Here is a 14,260-nt window from a genome sequence, read left to right on the forward strand (position 1 = left end):
CGCGGGCAGCAGGTGAGCGGCGCCGGCTGGGCCCTGTCAGCAGAGCTTCAACTCCGCCCCTGCGCCGCCAGGGAGCCCCGCCCCCACCCGCTTCCCCTCTGCGCCGCCAGGGAGCCCCGCCCGGACGGGAGCCCCGCCCCCACCCGCTTCCCCTCTGCGCCGCCAGGGAGCCCCGCCCTCGTGCCCCTCCATGGAGCCCCGCCCCTATCCTGCCGTGCCCCCCCCTCCCCCCCCGGAGCCCCGCCGCCCGTCGCTCCTGGTGTCCCAGCACAGACTGTCCCCCACGAGCCTAGACAGCGGAATCAAATTCCTCGGCGTCGGTTCCCGGGGGGGAATATTTTCGGGCCGCTCCCCGGCAGGTGCGTGAGGTGGCTAGCGGGGGCGCGGCGAGCCCGGTTCCGCTGCGGGCGGGGAAGATGGCGGAGAGCCGGGGTGAGGTGGCGGCGGCGGCTCCGCCGTCGGGTTCCTCTCAGGGGCTCCCCGGCAGCACCGGGACTGCGCCCCCCAGCAGCAACCCGCTGTCCCGTAAGCTCCACAAGGTCCTGGAGACGCGGCTGGACAACGACAAGGTGAGAGCGGGGCGGGCTCCGGGCCTCCCTGTGCGGCCGGCACTGCCTCGGGGGGGCGGCGGGGCTGGGCGTTGGGTACCGGGGGCAGCGGGCTGCCCAGGCCGGAGGGGGCGAGTATGGGGGTGGGTGCCTAGGCCGGGGGCAGCGGGCTGCCCGTGCGAGTTGGGGCGAGCACTAGGGCAGGGGGAATGGGGAGATGCCCTGGAAGGGGTGGAGAGCAGGCGAGAACGTGGGGGGCAACGTGCCTGGGATCGATGCTCTACACGGTCTGGCCCCCGAGCATCCTGGGGAAGAGGTGAGCCCTTCTTGACTGATCTCCAGGGCGCTCTGGCGGTCGGTGCTTGCCGAGATGCTCTCATGGAGCCCCAAAGCAGGTGTTCACAGTGGTTCGTACCTTGACCCGCTGCACTGGGCCAGGCGGGTTACCGGGCCAGCCTGCGAGTAGGGGTGGCTTGATGTTGGAATGAATGGGTGATGCTGGCTGCTCCAGCACACCCTTATGCTCTTCTCTTATCCTGCATCATCATCCCATTGGCGTGTAAAAACCCACCTGTGGCTCAAGCCTGCAACCCATGGTAGGCGTCTGGTCCTCTGGAGGTAAAACGTGCAATGTTGATGATAAAGTATGTTCACTGGAGTATATATAGGCACCTAGATCTCTTTCCAAGAGTCCTCCAACAAGCTTCAGCTATGGAAGCAAACTTTTGAAAGTACACATTTACCTTTTAATTGGAATAGTATGTTATAGGATTTTGGCCAGAGTAGTTTTAATGTGGTTTTACAGTATGGTCAGCAGTTTGCAACAGAAAATATTCAGCAGGCAGCTGTAATATCCCATAACTTCAATCAGAATAGCAATAAATACTATCTACATTATGTGTTTCTGTCACAACCTTATTTTCTAAGACTTTATTACTTGGACATTAAAATTTATGTATTTTGTATTTAAATTAACATCACGTGTCACCCACTCTTTTCTGACCATAAGGAAATTCACACTGAAGAACACCTAATGGTTAATTATTTGTGTCAATCTAAATCTTGATTGGTGCATAGCACATTCATATCAGTTATTAATATAGTGGTTGAAAATCATGCACCATATCACATATGAAAATTTGAAAAAAATGGAGATAATCTAACTGCTTGAGGAGTTTGTTCTAATTTTTTTTTAAGATGTGTTAACTTTAGATGGTTAAATAATACTCAACATCAACGTCTTGTATCTCAGAACAGAAGTTTTTAGTTAATTTTCTTGTATTGTACAGGAAATGCTGGAAGCTCTCAAAGCTCTTTCAGCCTTCTTTGTCGAAAACAGTTTGCGCACCAGAAGAAACTTACGTGGAGATATTGAGCGCCGTAGCTTAGCCATAAATGAAGAATTTGTCTGCATTTTCAAGCAAGTTAAGGAGGTAACATTTTTGTTAACAAATCATCTTAAAACATCTAGAATTGATCTGAAAAAGACCCCTGTAAGCTTGAAAACTCATCTTTAACCAATACAAGTTGATCCAGTAAAAGATGTTATCTCACCCACCTTGTCTCTCTAGTATTGATTACATGAAAACCAAGCCTGAAAGAATTTTTCCTTTTCCAAAACAAATTTACCATCATAGTAGAATTGTTTCAGCATCTTCTATAATTTGACCATTTTTCTCACGTGTAAGGTGTTCATCATTTGGCTTATGAACATAAATACACTGGACCTAAAGCCTTCCTGGAAATGACTTGACTTCGTGCATTTAAGTATGTACGGTTGGAAAGAGCCTTCAGTGACTGGATTTGATCGTAAAGTGATTTCACTAAAATTAAGCAAAACAGATGCTCTTTACTGAATTGTCTCAGAGACTCCATTTGAAATTTGTTTGGCTGTAATGTACAAGTCTGAGTCAGACTAATAAGAAACAAAGATACGCTAAACTTCCAAAGCTAGTTGCCTTTCCCTTAAAAATGAACCAACTAAATGCTCTGTGGTATCCAGTGCCACTCTATCATACCAATAAAAACTAAATCTGAAGAGCCAAAGCAGTGGCAAGTTTTCTTCTGTAGTAATAAAAGGTCCTTCATATTTTGCTCAGCACAACAAAATTGCAGTATACTGAACAGTCTGTACAGATGCTGATGCATCATGGAAGATAGTGTGTGCACTGCTTCTTAGCAGATAAAATGGCAATATTTTCTACTACTCTTTAATCCCAAAAAGCTCACTAGTATTCTCATTGAGTGAAATTAAACAAATTTAGGAAAAGTACATCCAAGAAGAAAACTGGACTAATAACTTCTACTCCTGAGAGGGTGGGGAAGGGGGAACTGTTGCTGAAACATAGATAAATCATGCATGCCAACATTTTGAAAACTTCTGTAGGTAGATTCAAATTGTAGACTTGATGTAGCATGACCATTACAAAAAAATATGCCCCAATACAAATAAATTACCAGTCTTATTCTATTCTTAGGAACTTGAAAGTATAAATGAAGATGTTCAGGCAATGAGCAACTGCTGTCAGGACATGACCATTCGTTTGCAGGTACTGTAGGAATAGATGTCTGTTTTTCCTTGCCTTTCCCTGCTGTATCTTGGCAGGTTACTTAACTGCTTTCTGTTAACAGAAAAAACTTCTTTGGTTACTGTGTTAACAGCTCTATTAAAGCAACTCTAGAATATTAATGCTACTATTTAACTGTTATCTTAGTACAGTAATCAGTGTGTTTCTAGCTCTAAGGAAAAGGCGTTCAACGACTTTGGGGGGACTTACATATCACTACTTCTATTTCAGTTATGGGAGTATGTTTCTTTCAGAGTATCAAGGTATCCATCAGTTTTTTATATTGTGAAAAACTGATTATGTGAAGAATGCTGTACTTTAATTTTGAATCTAAAAGTGTATTATATAGTATAATAAAACTACCTTGTTCCTCCTTAAGGTGTGTATGGAACTATTATGAGGATTGTTAAGATTCCTTCCCCATTCTGAACTCTAGGGTACAGATGTGGGGACCTGCATGAAAGACCCCGTAAGCTTATTCTTACCAGCTAAAGTTAAAAACTTCCCCAAGGTACAAACTCTGCCTTGTCCTTAAACCCTATGCTGCCACCACCAAGCATGTTAAACAAAGAACAGGGAAAGAGCCCACTTGGAGACATCTTCCCCCAAACCCTACACCCCCTTTCCTGGGGAAGGCTTGATAAAAATCCTCACCAATTTGTACAGGTGAACACAAACCCAAACCCTTGGATCTTAAGAACAATGAAAAATCAATCAGGTTCTTAGAAGAAGAATTTTAATTAAAGAAAAGGTAAAAGAATACCTCTGTAAAATCAGGATGGTAAATATCTTACAGGGTAATCTGATTCAAAACATAGAGAATCCCTCTAGGCAAAACCTTAAGTTACAGAAAGACACAAAAACAGGAATATACATTCTGTTCAGAACAGCATATTTTACCATCCATTAAACAAAAGGAAATCTAACGCATTTCTAGCTAGATTACTTATTAACAGAATTTCTGAGACTGCATTCCTGATCTGTAGCGCAGCATGGTCGGTTTGCAGGTGGAAACGCTGTCCCCAAACGTATGGGCGTAGCTTTTCCAGAGCGTAGATAATGGTGTAACATTCCTTTTCACTGATTGACCAGTGGCTTTCCCTCTCGGACAGCTTCTTGCTGAGAAACACGATAGGATGGAACTCTTGATTCGGTCCTTCCTGCATTAAGACTGCTCCCACACCACACTCGGACGCATCTGTGGTTACTAGGAACGGTTTGTCAAAGTCTGGGGCCCTTAGCACAGGGTCAGACATGAGTGTTGCTTTAAGCTGGTTAAAGGCCTTCTGACACTATTCAGTCCACTGAATGGCATTTCGCTATTTGGTTTTGGTTAGGTCTGTCAGTGGGGTGCGATTTGGCTGTATTGCGGTACAAAATCGCCTGTAATACCTGGCCAAGCCTAAGAAGGATTGGACCTGTTTCTTTGACTTTGGGACAGACCACTTTTGGATAGCATCCACTTTGGCCTGTAGGGGGCTGATAGTTCCTTGATCCACCTGGTATCCAAGGTAAGTCACTCTGAGGCCTATTTGATTCTTCTTAGCCGTAACAGTTAGTCCTGCCTCCCTTATGCGCTCAAAGACTTTTTGTAGATATTCCAGGTGTTCTGCCCAAGAAATCCGAAAATATGGCCACATTGTCAAGGTAGGCGACTGCATATTCTCCCAATCCCGCTAGGGGACCATCTACAAGTCTTTGGAAGGTGGCGAGTGCATTTCACAGCCCGAAAGGGAGCACATTAAATTCATACAGCTCGACGTGTGATGAAGGCTGATCTTTCCTTGGCGGATTCACCTGCCAGTACCCCTTGGTTAAGTCCAAGGTAGAAATAAACTGGGCCCGTCCCAGTTTCTCCAATAGTTCATCTGTGCGTGGCATTGGATGGTTGTCTGGGTGAGTTACAGCATTTAGCTTACGGTAGTCCAGGCCAAAACGTATCTCCCCATCGGGTTTGGGAACTAGAACCACTGGAGATGGCCATGCACTGCCAGAGGGGCGGATTACACCCATCTGTAGCATACCCTGGATCTCCCATTCTATAGGAGTTTTAGCTTGAGGAGACACCCAGTAAGGTTGGGCTTTAATTGGATGAGCATTACCTGTGTCAATGGAGTGGTATGCCCGTTCAGTCAGTCCTGGGGTGGCTGAGAACGTCGGCACGTAGCTAGTGCACAGCTCCTTGATCTGCTGTCACTGCATACGCCCAAGGGTCATGGAGAGGTTCACCTCTTACACGCCACCATCACTTTTCCCTTCGTAGTAGACACCTTCAGGCCACTCAGCGTCATCTCCTCCCTGGGTTGTAAACCGACAAACCTTTTATTCTCTGGATCGATTAGAAGAGCTGAGAGGCGGTGGGTTGCTCCGTGTCACCGTCCAAGCTCTCTGGAGGCTTTCATCTGCTTCCTGTTCGGTCTGGAACTGTTCCCTTGATGCTGGAGACATCAGTTCCTCACTGGATTGTGGACCTGGGCTTGGTCCCTCTGGAAGAGATGCAGGTTGACTGTGAACCGCTCTCCGCTGGTGCCCTTTGTTGGGGTTCAGGCTCCGGCTGAGCCTCTTGTGTAGGGTTATGGACTGCTGTTGGTTCAGGTTCGGTGGGGCCCTCTGGTGTTGAGGTTGCAAGTACTGGATTCAGTGCTGGCAATGGTTTTGGTGCTGGTTGTTCCATCGGTTCCGGTTCTGAGACTGGCTCTGTCTGGGTCTTTGTGGCTGGATCCACTACTGCTGTTGCAGATGTTGGCATGGGATCCGGTTTCATCACCTCTGACTGGGTCCTGGTAGAAGTTTCCGGAACAGAGCTAGGTGTGACAGCTTGCTTAGCCTGGCTGCGGGTGACCATTCCCACCCTCTTGGCTAGCTTCACATGATTGGCCAAGTCTTCCCCCAACAGCATGGGGACGGGATAATCCTCATAGACTGCAAAAGTCCACGTTCCTGACCAGCCCTTGTACTGGACCGGCAACTAGGCTGTAGGCAAGTCAAAAGAGTTTGACTTGAAGGGTTGAATTGTCACTTGGACCTCTGGGCCGATTAAATTAGGGTCCACTAAGGAAGCATGGATAGTCGACGCTTGTGCTCCAGTGTCCCTCCACGCGGTGACCTTCTTCCCACCCTCACTCACAGTTTCCCTCCGCTCTGAGGGTATCTGGGAGGTATCTGGGCCTGAGGACCTCTGGTGTGATTCCGGTGCAATGATCTGTAGTCTGTTGGGGTTCTTGGGGCAGTTGGCCTTTACATGCCCCAGCTCGTTACATTTAAAACATCGTCCAGCTGACAGGTCACTGGGGTGAGGTGGGTTGGTGGAGAACTGTGTGGCGGGACGATAAGGTGTCTGGAGTGTTCCTTGGGGTGTAGTTGGGGCCTTGGGCTGCCCCCGGTAGTAGGGAGGGGTCTGAGGTTGTCCCTTTTGGTATCTGCTCCAACTGCGACCAGGGTTATTTCTCCTCCTTCCACCTATTTTGTTCCGGTTTGCCCTGCCTCTCTGGCGGTCTGGGACTGCTCGTATTAATCGGCATAAGAAGCAAAACTTTCTGCTGAGTCCATTTTCTTATCCAAAGAGTGTGACCCGTTTTCATATATTGACTTTGCTACCATGATCTGGGGCAGGGATTCAATGTAGCTAGTAGCTGAATTGAAAGGGAGGCTATAAGCCTGGGAATGGGTAATGAGGGAAGAGATTGAAGGGTAAATGGGAATTTGAATTAGTAGGGGAAGATGGAGGAGGAACTAAAAGCACAACAGTCATGGATCAGCGAGTGACAAATAACAACGTGTTCATTTTTTGCATGTTTCAATCCCTTCTTCTCGCTCTTTTTGGTCCTCTGTTATACGAAAGCCTGTCATTCTGACCAATATTGTCACATTGGTTCCTTGTACTTCCACATTGGTCTATGTCCATCTGTTGTCTCTTGTCTAAGGCCTTGTCTACACTACCAAGTTTTGTCAGCAAAGCTGCCTTTTGCTGATGTCATAAATATAAAGGGAAGGGTAAACCCCTTTGAAATCCCTCCTGGCCAGGGGAAAGCTCCTCTCACCTGTAAAGGGTTAAGAAGCTAAAGGTAACCTCGCTGGCACCTGACCAAAATGACCAATGAGGAGACAAGATACTTTCAAAAGCTGGGAGGAGGGAGAGAAACAAAGGGTCTGTGTCTGTCTGTAGTCGTTTTGGCCGGGGACAGAATAGGAATGGAGTCTTAGAACTTTTAGTAAGTAATCTAGCTAGGTATGTGTTAGATTATGATTTCTTTAAATGGCTGAGAAAAGAATTGTGCTGAATAGAATAACTATTTCTGTCTGTGTATCTTTTTTGTAACTTAAGGTTTTGCCTAGAGGGGTTCTCTATGTTTTTGAATCTAATTACCCTGTAAGATATATACCATCCTGATTTTACAGGGGGGATTTCTTTATTTCTATTTACTTCTATTTTTTATTAAAAGTCTTCTTGTAAAACACTGAATGCTTTTTCATTGTTCTCAGATCCAAGGGTTTGGGTTTGTGGTCACCTATGCAAATTGGTGAGGCTTTTTATCCAACATTTCCCAGGAAAGGGGGGGGTGCAAGTGTTGGGAGGATTGTTCATTGTTCTTAAGATCCAAGGGTCTGGGTCTGTAGTCACCTAGGCAAATTGGTGAGGCTTTTTACCAAACCTTGTCCAGGAAGTGGGGTGCAAGGTTTTGGGAAGTATTTTGGGGGGAAGGACGCGTCCAAACAGCTCTTCCCCAGTAACCAGTATTAGTTTGGTGGTGGTAGCGGCCATTCCAAGGATAACGGGGGTAATATTTTGTACCTTGGGGAAGTTTTGACCTAAGCTGGTAAAGATAAGCTTAGGAGGTTTTTCATGCAGGTCCCCACATCTGTACCCTAGAGTTCAGAGTGGGGGAGGAACCTTGACATGGTGGCACAGTGGTGGGATTAACCTGAAATCATTTTGAGATCCAGTTGAGATTTTTTGAACTAGAAATACAGATTTTAAAAAGGAATTTTTAGGAAGTCCAGAAGGCAGCTTTGAAACTGAAAGCAGCTTGGTTTCTCTCTGCTTTGTGGCCAAGCAGAGACAAAAGGGGATTATCTTGTGAATTGCAGGTTTTCTTTGCCTGGAGGCAGGGTACTTAACTCCTGCAGGGAAATTCACAGTCTTCCAACCCAGAGGTTTTTTTTTTTCTTTTCTTCCTAAAAGTAAATAGGGGGTGTGTGCTCTACCCATTTGCCTGGAGACAAAAGTGGCAGGGTTTTTTTTAGGATTTTGATTTTTTTTTTTGTTTTACAAGGAGCACAGGTTTGAAAAGAAATTTTTTTTCTTCTTTGGGCTGGGTAAGCAGGTTTCCAAGTAGTTGGAGGTTTTTTGCTTTAAGTTGGGCCCAGAGCAGAGACAAGGGAATTGTCTTTTTCTGTAGGCTGACAATCACTATCAGAGAATAGGTATTCTATTCCAGCACAGCAAAATTTTACAGCCAAGTTTTGTTTGTTTATTTCTAAACCTCGGGTGTAAAGTTAGTTAAAAACAGAGAGGTTAGAATGGCCAAATCCTCGGCTCGACTACAGCTGGAATTAGCCAAATTTCAGGCTGAGGAAAAACAAAGGGAACATGAAAGACAGATAGAACTCATGCGGCTGAAGGAGGAGGAGAAGGAAAAAGAGAGGAAGCATGTGGAGGAGATGGAGAGGATAAAGGCCCAGCAGAATATACCAACAAACCCTAGCAATCCTTCTCCAGGTACCACTTCCCATCCCAGAAAGTTCCCCACCTACAAGGCAGGTGATGATACTGAGGCCTTCTTAGAAAACTTCGAAAGGGCCTGCCTTGGGTACAACATCTCTACTGACCAATACATGGTAGAGCTGAGGCCGCAGCTCAGTGGACCCTTAGCTGAGGTGGCAGCTGAAATGCCTAAAGAACACATGAACAAGTATGAACTGTTTAAATCCAAGGCGAGAGTCAGAATGGGGATAACACCCGAGCAGTCTCGTCGGAGGTTCAGAGCCCTAAGGTGGAAACCAGACATGTCATTTACCCGACATGCCTACCACATTGTAAAACATTGGGATGCCTGGATATCAGGAGCAAGTGTTGAATCTCCAGTAAATTTGCCCTTCCTAATGCAAATGGAACAATTCTTAGAGGGTGTTCCTGAGGAAATAGAAAGATACATCCTAGATGGGAAACCCAAAACTGTAATCGAGGCAGGAGAGATTGGAGCCAGATGGGTGGAGGTGGCAGAGAAGAAGAAAACTGGTCGCAGTTGGAGCGGAGACCAGAAGGGACCACCCCAGACCACACCCTATTACCGGGGGCCGCCCAAAGCCCCACCTACCTCCCAAAGAACCCTCCAGACCCCTTATCGTCCCACCACCCCGTTCTCCAGCAACCCTCCTCGCCCCAGTGACCCGTCAGCTGGACGATGTTTTAAGTGTAACAAGCTGGGGCATGTAAAGGCCAACTGCCCCAAGAACCCCAACAGATTACAGTTCATTGCACCGGAATCACACCAGAGGTCCACAGGCCCAGATACCTCCCAGATACCCTTGGAGCGGAGGGAAACTGTGAGTGTGGGTGGGAAGAAGGTCACCGCGTGGAGGGACACCGGAGCACAAGTGTCAGCTATCCATGCTTCCTTAGTGGACCCCAATTTAATCAACCCAGAGATCCAAGTGACGATTCAACCCTTCAAGTCCAACTCTTTCAATTTGCCTACAGCCAAGTTGCCTGTCCAGTACAAGGGCTGGTCAGGAATGTGGACTTTTGCAGTCTATGATGATTATCCCATCCCCATGCTGTTGGGGGAAGACTTGGCCAATCATGTGAAGCAGGCCAAGAGGGTGGGAATGGTCACCCGCAACCAGGCTAAACAAGCCGTGAGGCCTAGCTCTGTTCCGGAAACTTCTATCAGGACCCAGTCAGAGGTGATGGACCTGGACCCCAGGCCAATGTCTGCAACAGCAGTAGTGGATCCAGTCCCAGAGACCCAGACGGAACCAGTCCCAGAACCGGAACCAGCCGAACAACCAACACCAGACCCCGTGTCAGCACTGAATCCAGTACTTGCAACCTCAACACCAGAGGGCCCCACCGAACCTGAACTGGCAGCAGCCGATAACCCTACACAAGAGGCTCAGCCGGAGCCTGAATCCCAACATAGTGCACCAGCGGAGAGCGGTTCACAGTCAACAGAAACAGCTCCATCCCCTATATCGCTTCCAGAGGGACCAAGCCTAGGTCCACAATCCCATGAGGAACTGATGTCTCCAGCATCAAGGGAACAGTTCCAGACCGAACAGGAAGCAGATGAAAGCCTCCAGAGAGCTTGGACGGCGGCACGGAGCAACCCACCGCCTCTCAGCTCTTCTAATCGATCCAGGTTTGTTGTAGAAAGAGGACTTTTATACAAGGAGACTCTTTCTGGGGGACACCAGGAAGACTAGCATCCTCAGAGACAGTTGGTAGTTCCAACTAAATACCGGGCCAAGCTCTTGAGCTTAGCCCATGATCACCCTAGTGGCCATGCTGGGGTGAACAGGACCAAAGACCGTTTGGGGGGGTCATTCCACTGGGAGGGAATGGGCAAGGATGTTTCTACCTATGTCCAGTCTTGTGAGGTGTGCCAAAGAGTGGGAAAACCCCAAGACCAGGTCAAAGCTCCTCTCCAGCCACTCCCCATCATTGAAGTTCCATTTCAGCGAGTAGCTGTGGATATTCTGGGTCCTTTTCCGAAAAAGACACCCAGAGGAAAGCAGTACATACTGACTTTCATGGATTTTGCCACCCGATGGCCGGAAGCAGTAGCTCTAAGCAACACCAGGGCTAAAAGTGTGTGCCAGGCACTAGCAGACATTTTTGCCAGGGTAGGTTGGCCCTCCGACATCCTCACAGATGCAGGGACTAATTTCCTGGCAGGAACTATGAAAAACCTTTGGGAAGCTCATGGGGTAAATCACTTGGTTGCCACTCCTTACCATCATCAAACAAATGGCATGGTGGAGAAGTTTAATGGAACTTTGGGGGCCATGATACGTAAATTCGTAAATGAGCACTCCAATGATTGGGACCTAGTATTGCAGCAGTTGCTCTTTGCCTACAGAGCTGTACCACATCCCAGTTTAGGGTTTTCCCCATTTGAACTTGTATATGGCCGTGAGGTTAAGGGGCCATTGCAGTTGGTGAAGCAGCAATGGGAGGGATTTACACCTTCTCCAGGAACTAACATTCTGGACTTTGTAACCAACCTACAAAACACCCTCCGAACCTCTTTAGCCCTTGCTAGAGAAAACTTACAGGATGCTCAAAAAGAGCAAAAAGCCTGGTATGATAAACATGCCAGAGAGCGTTCCTTCAAAGTAGGAGACCAGGTCATGGTCTTAAAGGCGCTCCAGGCCCATAAAATGGAAGCATCGTGGGAAGGGCCATTCGTGGTCCAGGAGCGCCTGGGAGCTGTTAATTATCTCATAGCATTCCCCACCTCCAACCGAAAGCCTAAGGTGTATCATATTAATTCTCTAAAGCCCTTTTATTCCAGAGAATTAAAGGTTTGTCAGTTTACAGCCCAGGGAGGAGACGACGCTGAGTGGCCTGAAGGTGTCTACTACGAAGGGAAATGTGCTGGTGGTGTGGAAGAGGTGAACCTCTCCATGACCCTTGGGCGTATGCAGCGACAGCAGATCCAGGAGCTGTGCACTAGCTACGCGCCAACGTTCTCAGCCACCCCAGGACTGACTGAACGGGCATACCACTCCATTGACACAGGTAATGCTCACCCAATTAGGGTCCAACCTTACCGGGTGTCTCCTCAAGCTAAAACTGCTATAGAACGGGAGATCCAGGATATGTTACAGATGGGTGTAATCCGCCCATCTGAAAGTGCATGGGCATCTCCAGTGGTTCTAGTTCCCAAACCAGATGGGGAAATACGTTTTTGCGTGGACTACCGTAAGAAATGCTGTAACTCGCCCAGACAACTATCCCATGCCACGCACAGATGAACTATTAGAGAAACTGGGAAGGGCCCAGTTCATCTCTACCTTGGACTTAACCAAGGGGTACTGGCAGGTACCGCTAGATGAATCTGCCAAGGAAAGGTCAGCCTTCATCACACATCTCGGGCTGTATGAATTTAATGTACTCCCTTTCGGGCTGCGAAATGCACCCGCCACTTTCCAAAGACTTGTAGATGGTCTCCTAGCGGGATTAGGAGAATATGCAGTCGCCTACCTTGACGATGTGGCCATATTTTCGGATTCCTGGGCAGACCACCTGGAACATCTACAAAAAGTCCTTGAGCGCATAAGGGAGGCAGGACTAACTGTTAAGGCTAAGAAGTGTCAAATAGGCCTAAACAGAGTGACTTACCTTGGACACCAGGTGGGTCAAGGAACTATCAGCCCCCTACAGGCCAAAGTGGATGCTATCCAAAAGTGGCCTGTCCCAAAGTCAAAGAAACAGGTTCAATCCTTCTTAGGCTTGGCCGGTTATTACAGACGATTTGTACCGCACTACAGCCAAATCGCTGCCCCACTGACAGACCTAACCAAAAAGAAACAGCCAAATGCTGTTCAGTGGACCGGAAAGTGTCAGAAGGCCTTTAACAAGCTTAAAGCGACACTCATGTCTGACCCTGTACTAAGGGCCCCAGACTTTGACAAACCGTTCCTAGTAACCACAGATGTATCCGAGCGTGGTGTGGGAGCAGTTTTAATGCAGAAAGGACCTGATCAAGAATTCCACCCTGTAGTGTTTCTCAGCAAAAAACTGTCTGAGAGGGAAAGCAACTGGTCAGTCACTGAAAAAGAATGTTATGCCATTGTCTACGCTCTGGAAAAGCTACGCCCATATGTTTGGGGACGGCGGTTCCACCTGCAAACCGACCATGCTGCACTAAAGTGGCTTCACACCGTCAAAGAAACTAACAAAAAACTTCTTCGGTGGAGTTTAGCTCTCCAAGATTTTGATTTCGACATCCAACACATCTCAGGAGCTTCTAACAAAGTGGCTGATGCACTCTCCCGTGAAAGTTTCCCAGAATCAACTGGTTAAAATCGTCCTTGAGATGTGGAAAATATTGTTAGTCTTTATGTACTTGGTAGTATATTTAGAGATGCATGTGTCTTATTAACTCTGTTTTCCTAGAGCTCCAGGAAGAAATCCCAGCCAGTGTTTCACCCTAGCTGAGATTTGGGGGGCGTGTCATAAATATAAAGGGAAGGGTAAACCCCTTTGAAATCCCTCCTGGCCAGGGGAAAGCTCCTCTCACCTGTAAAGGGTTAAGAAGCTAAAGGTAACCTCGCTGGCACCTGACCAAAATGACCAATGAGGAGACAAGATACTTTCAAAAGCTGGGAGGAGGGAGAGAAACAAAGGGTCTGTGTCTGTCTGTAGTCGTTTTGGCCGGGGACAGAATAGGAATGGAGTCTTAGAACTTTTAGTAAGTAATCTAGCTAGGTATGTGTTAGATTATGATTTCTTTAAATGGCTGAGAAAAGAATTGTGCTGAATAGAATAACTATTTCTGTCTGTGTATCTTTTTTGTAACTTAAGGTTTTGCCTAGAGGGGTTCTCTATGTTTTTGAATCTAATTACCCTGTAAGATATATACCATCCTGATTTTACAGGGGGGATTTCTTTATTTCTATTTACTTCTATTTTTTATTAAAAGTCTTCTTGTAAAACACTGAATGCTTTTTCATTGTTCTCAGATCCAAGGGTTTGGGTTTGTGGTCACCTATGCAAATTGGTGAGGCTTTTTATCCAACATTTCCCAGGAAAGGGGGGGGTGCAAGTGTTGGGAGGATTGTTCATTGTTCTTAAGATCCAAGGGTCTGGGTCTGTAGTCACCTAGGCAAATTGGTGAGGCTTTTTACCAAACCTTGTCCAGGAAGTGGGGTGCAAGGTTTTGGGAAGTATTTTGGGGGGAAGGACGCGTCCAAACAGCTCTTCCCCAGTAACCAGTATTAGTTTGGTGGTGGTAGCGGCCATTCCAAGGATAACGGGGGTAATATTTTGTACCTTGGGGAAGTTTTGACCTAAGCTGGTAAAGATAAGCTTAGGAGGTTTTTCATGCAGGTCCCCACATCTGTACCCTAGAGTTCAGAGTGGGGGAGGAACCTTGACAGCTGATAAAACGGGGGAGGTGTACACACTACAAAGTTACT

The 14,260-nt window shown here is 47.2% G+C and overlaps 1 protein-coding gene across 3 annotated transcripts in view; it reads left to right on the plus strand.

Moving 5' to 3' along the window:
- The first annotated feature begins 279 nt into the window (after positions 1-279).
- Positions 280-14,260, plus strand: part of COG6 (component of oligomeric golgi complex 6) — a 117,646-nt gene continuing 103,665 nt past the window's right edge. The window contains exons 1-3 of one of the 3 annotated variants that reach the window (XM_073342633.2): positions 280-569; positions 1,838-1,981; positions 3,026-3,097. In XM_073342633.2, the coding sequence (XP_073198734.1) occupies positions 417-569; positions 1,838-1,981; positions 3,026-3,097 (369 nt within the window). In that variant the 5' untranslated portion in view covers positions 280-416. The remainder of the gene's footprint in view (positions 570-1,837; positions 1,982-3,025; positions 3,098-14,260) is intronic. The other 2 variants (XM_073342615.2, XM_073342624.2) reach the window with 2 other exon arrangements.

The sequence above is a fragment of the Lepidochelys kempii genome, chromosome 1 (genome assembly GCF_965140285.1).
Source record: "Lepidochelys kempii isolate rLepKem1 chromosome 1, rLepKem1.hap1, whole genome shotgun sequence".
NCBI lineage: Eukaryota > Metazoa > Chordata > Testudines > Cheloniidae > Lepidochelys > Lepidochelys kempii.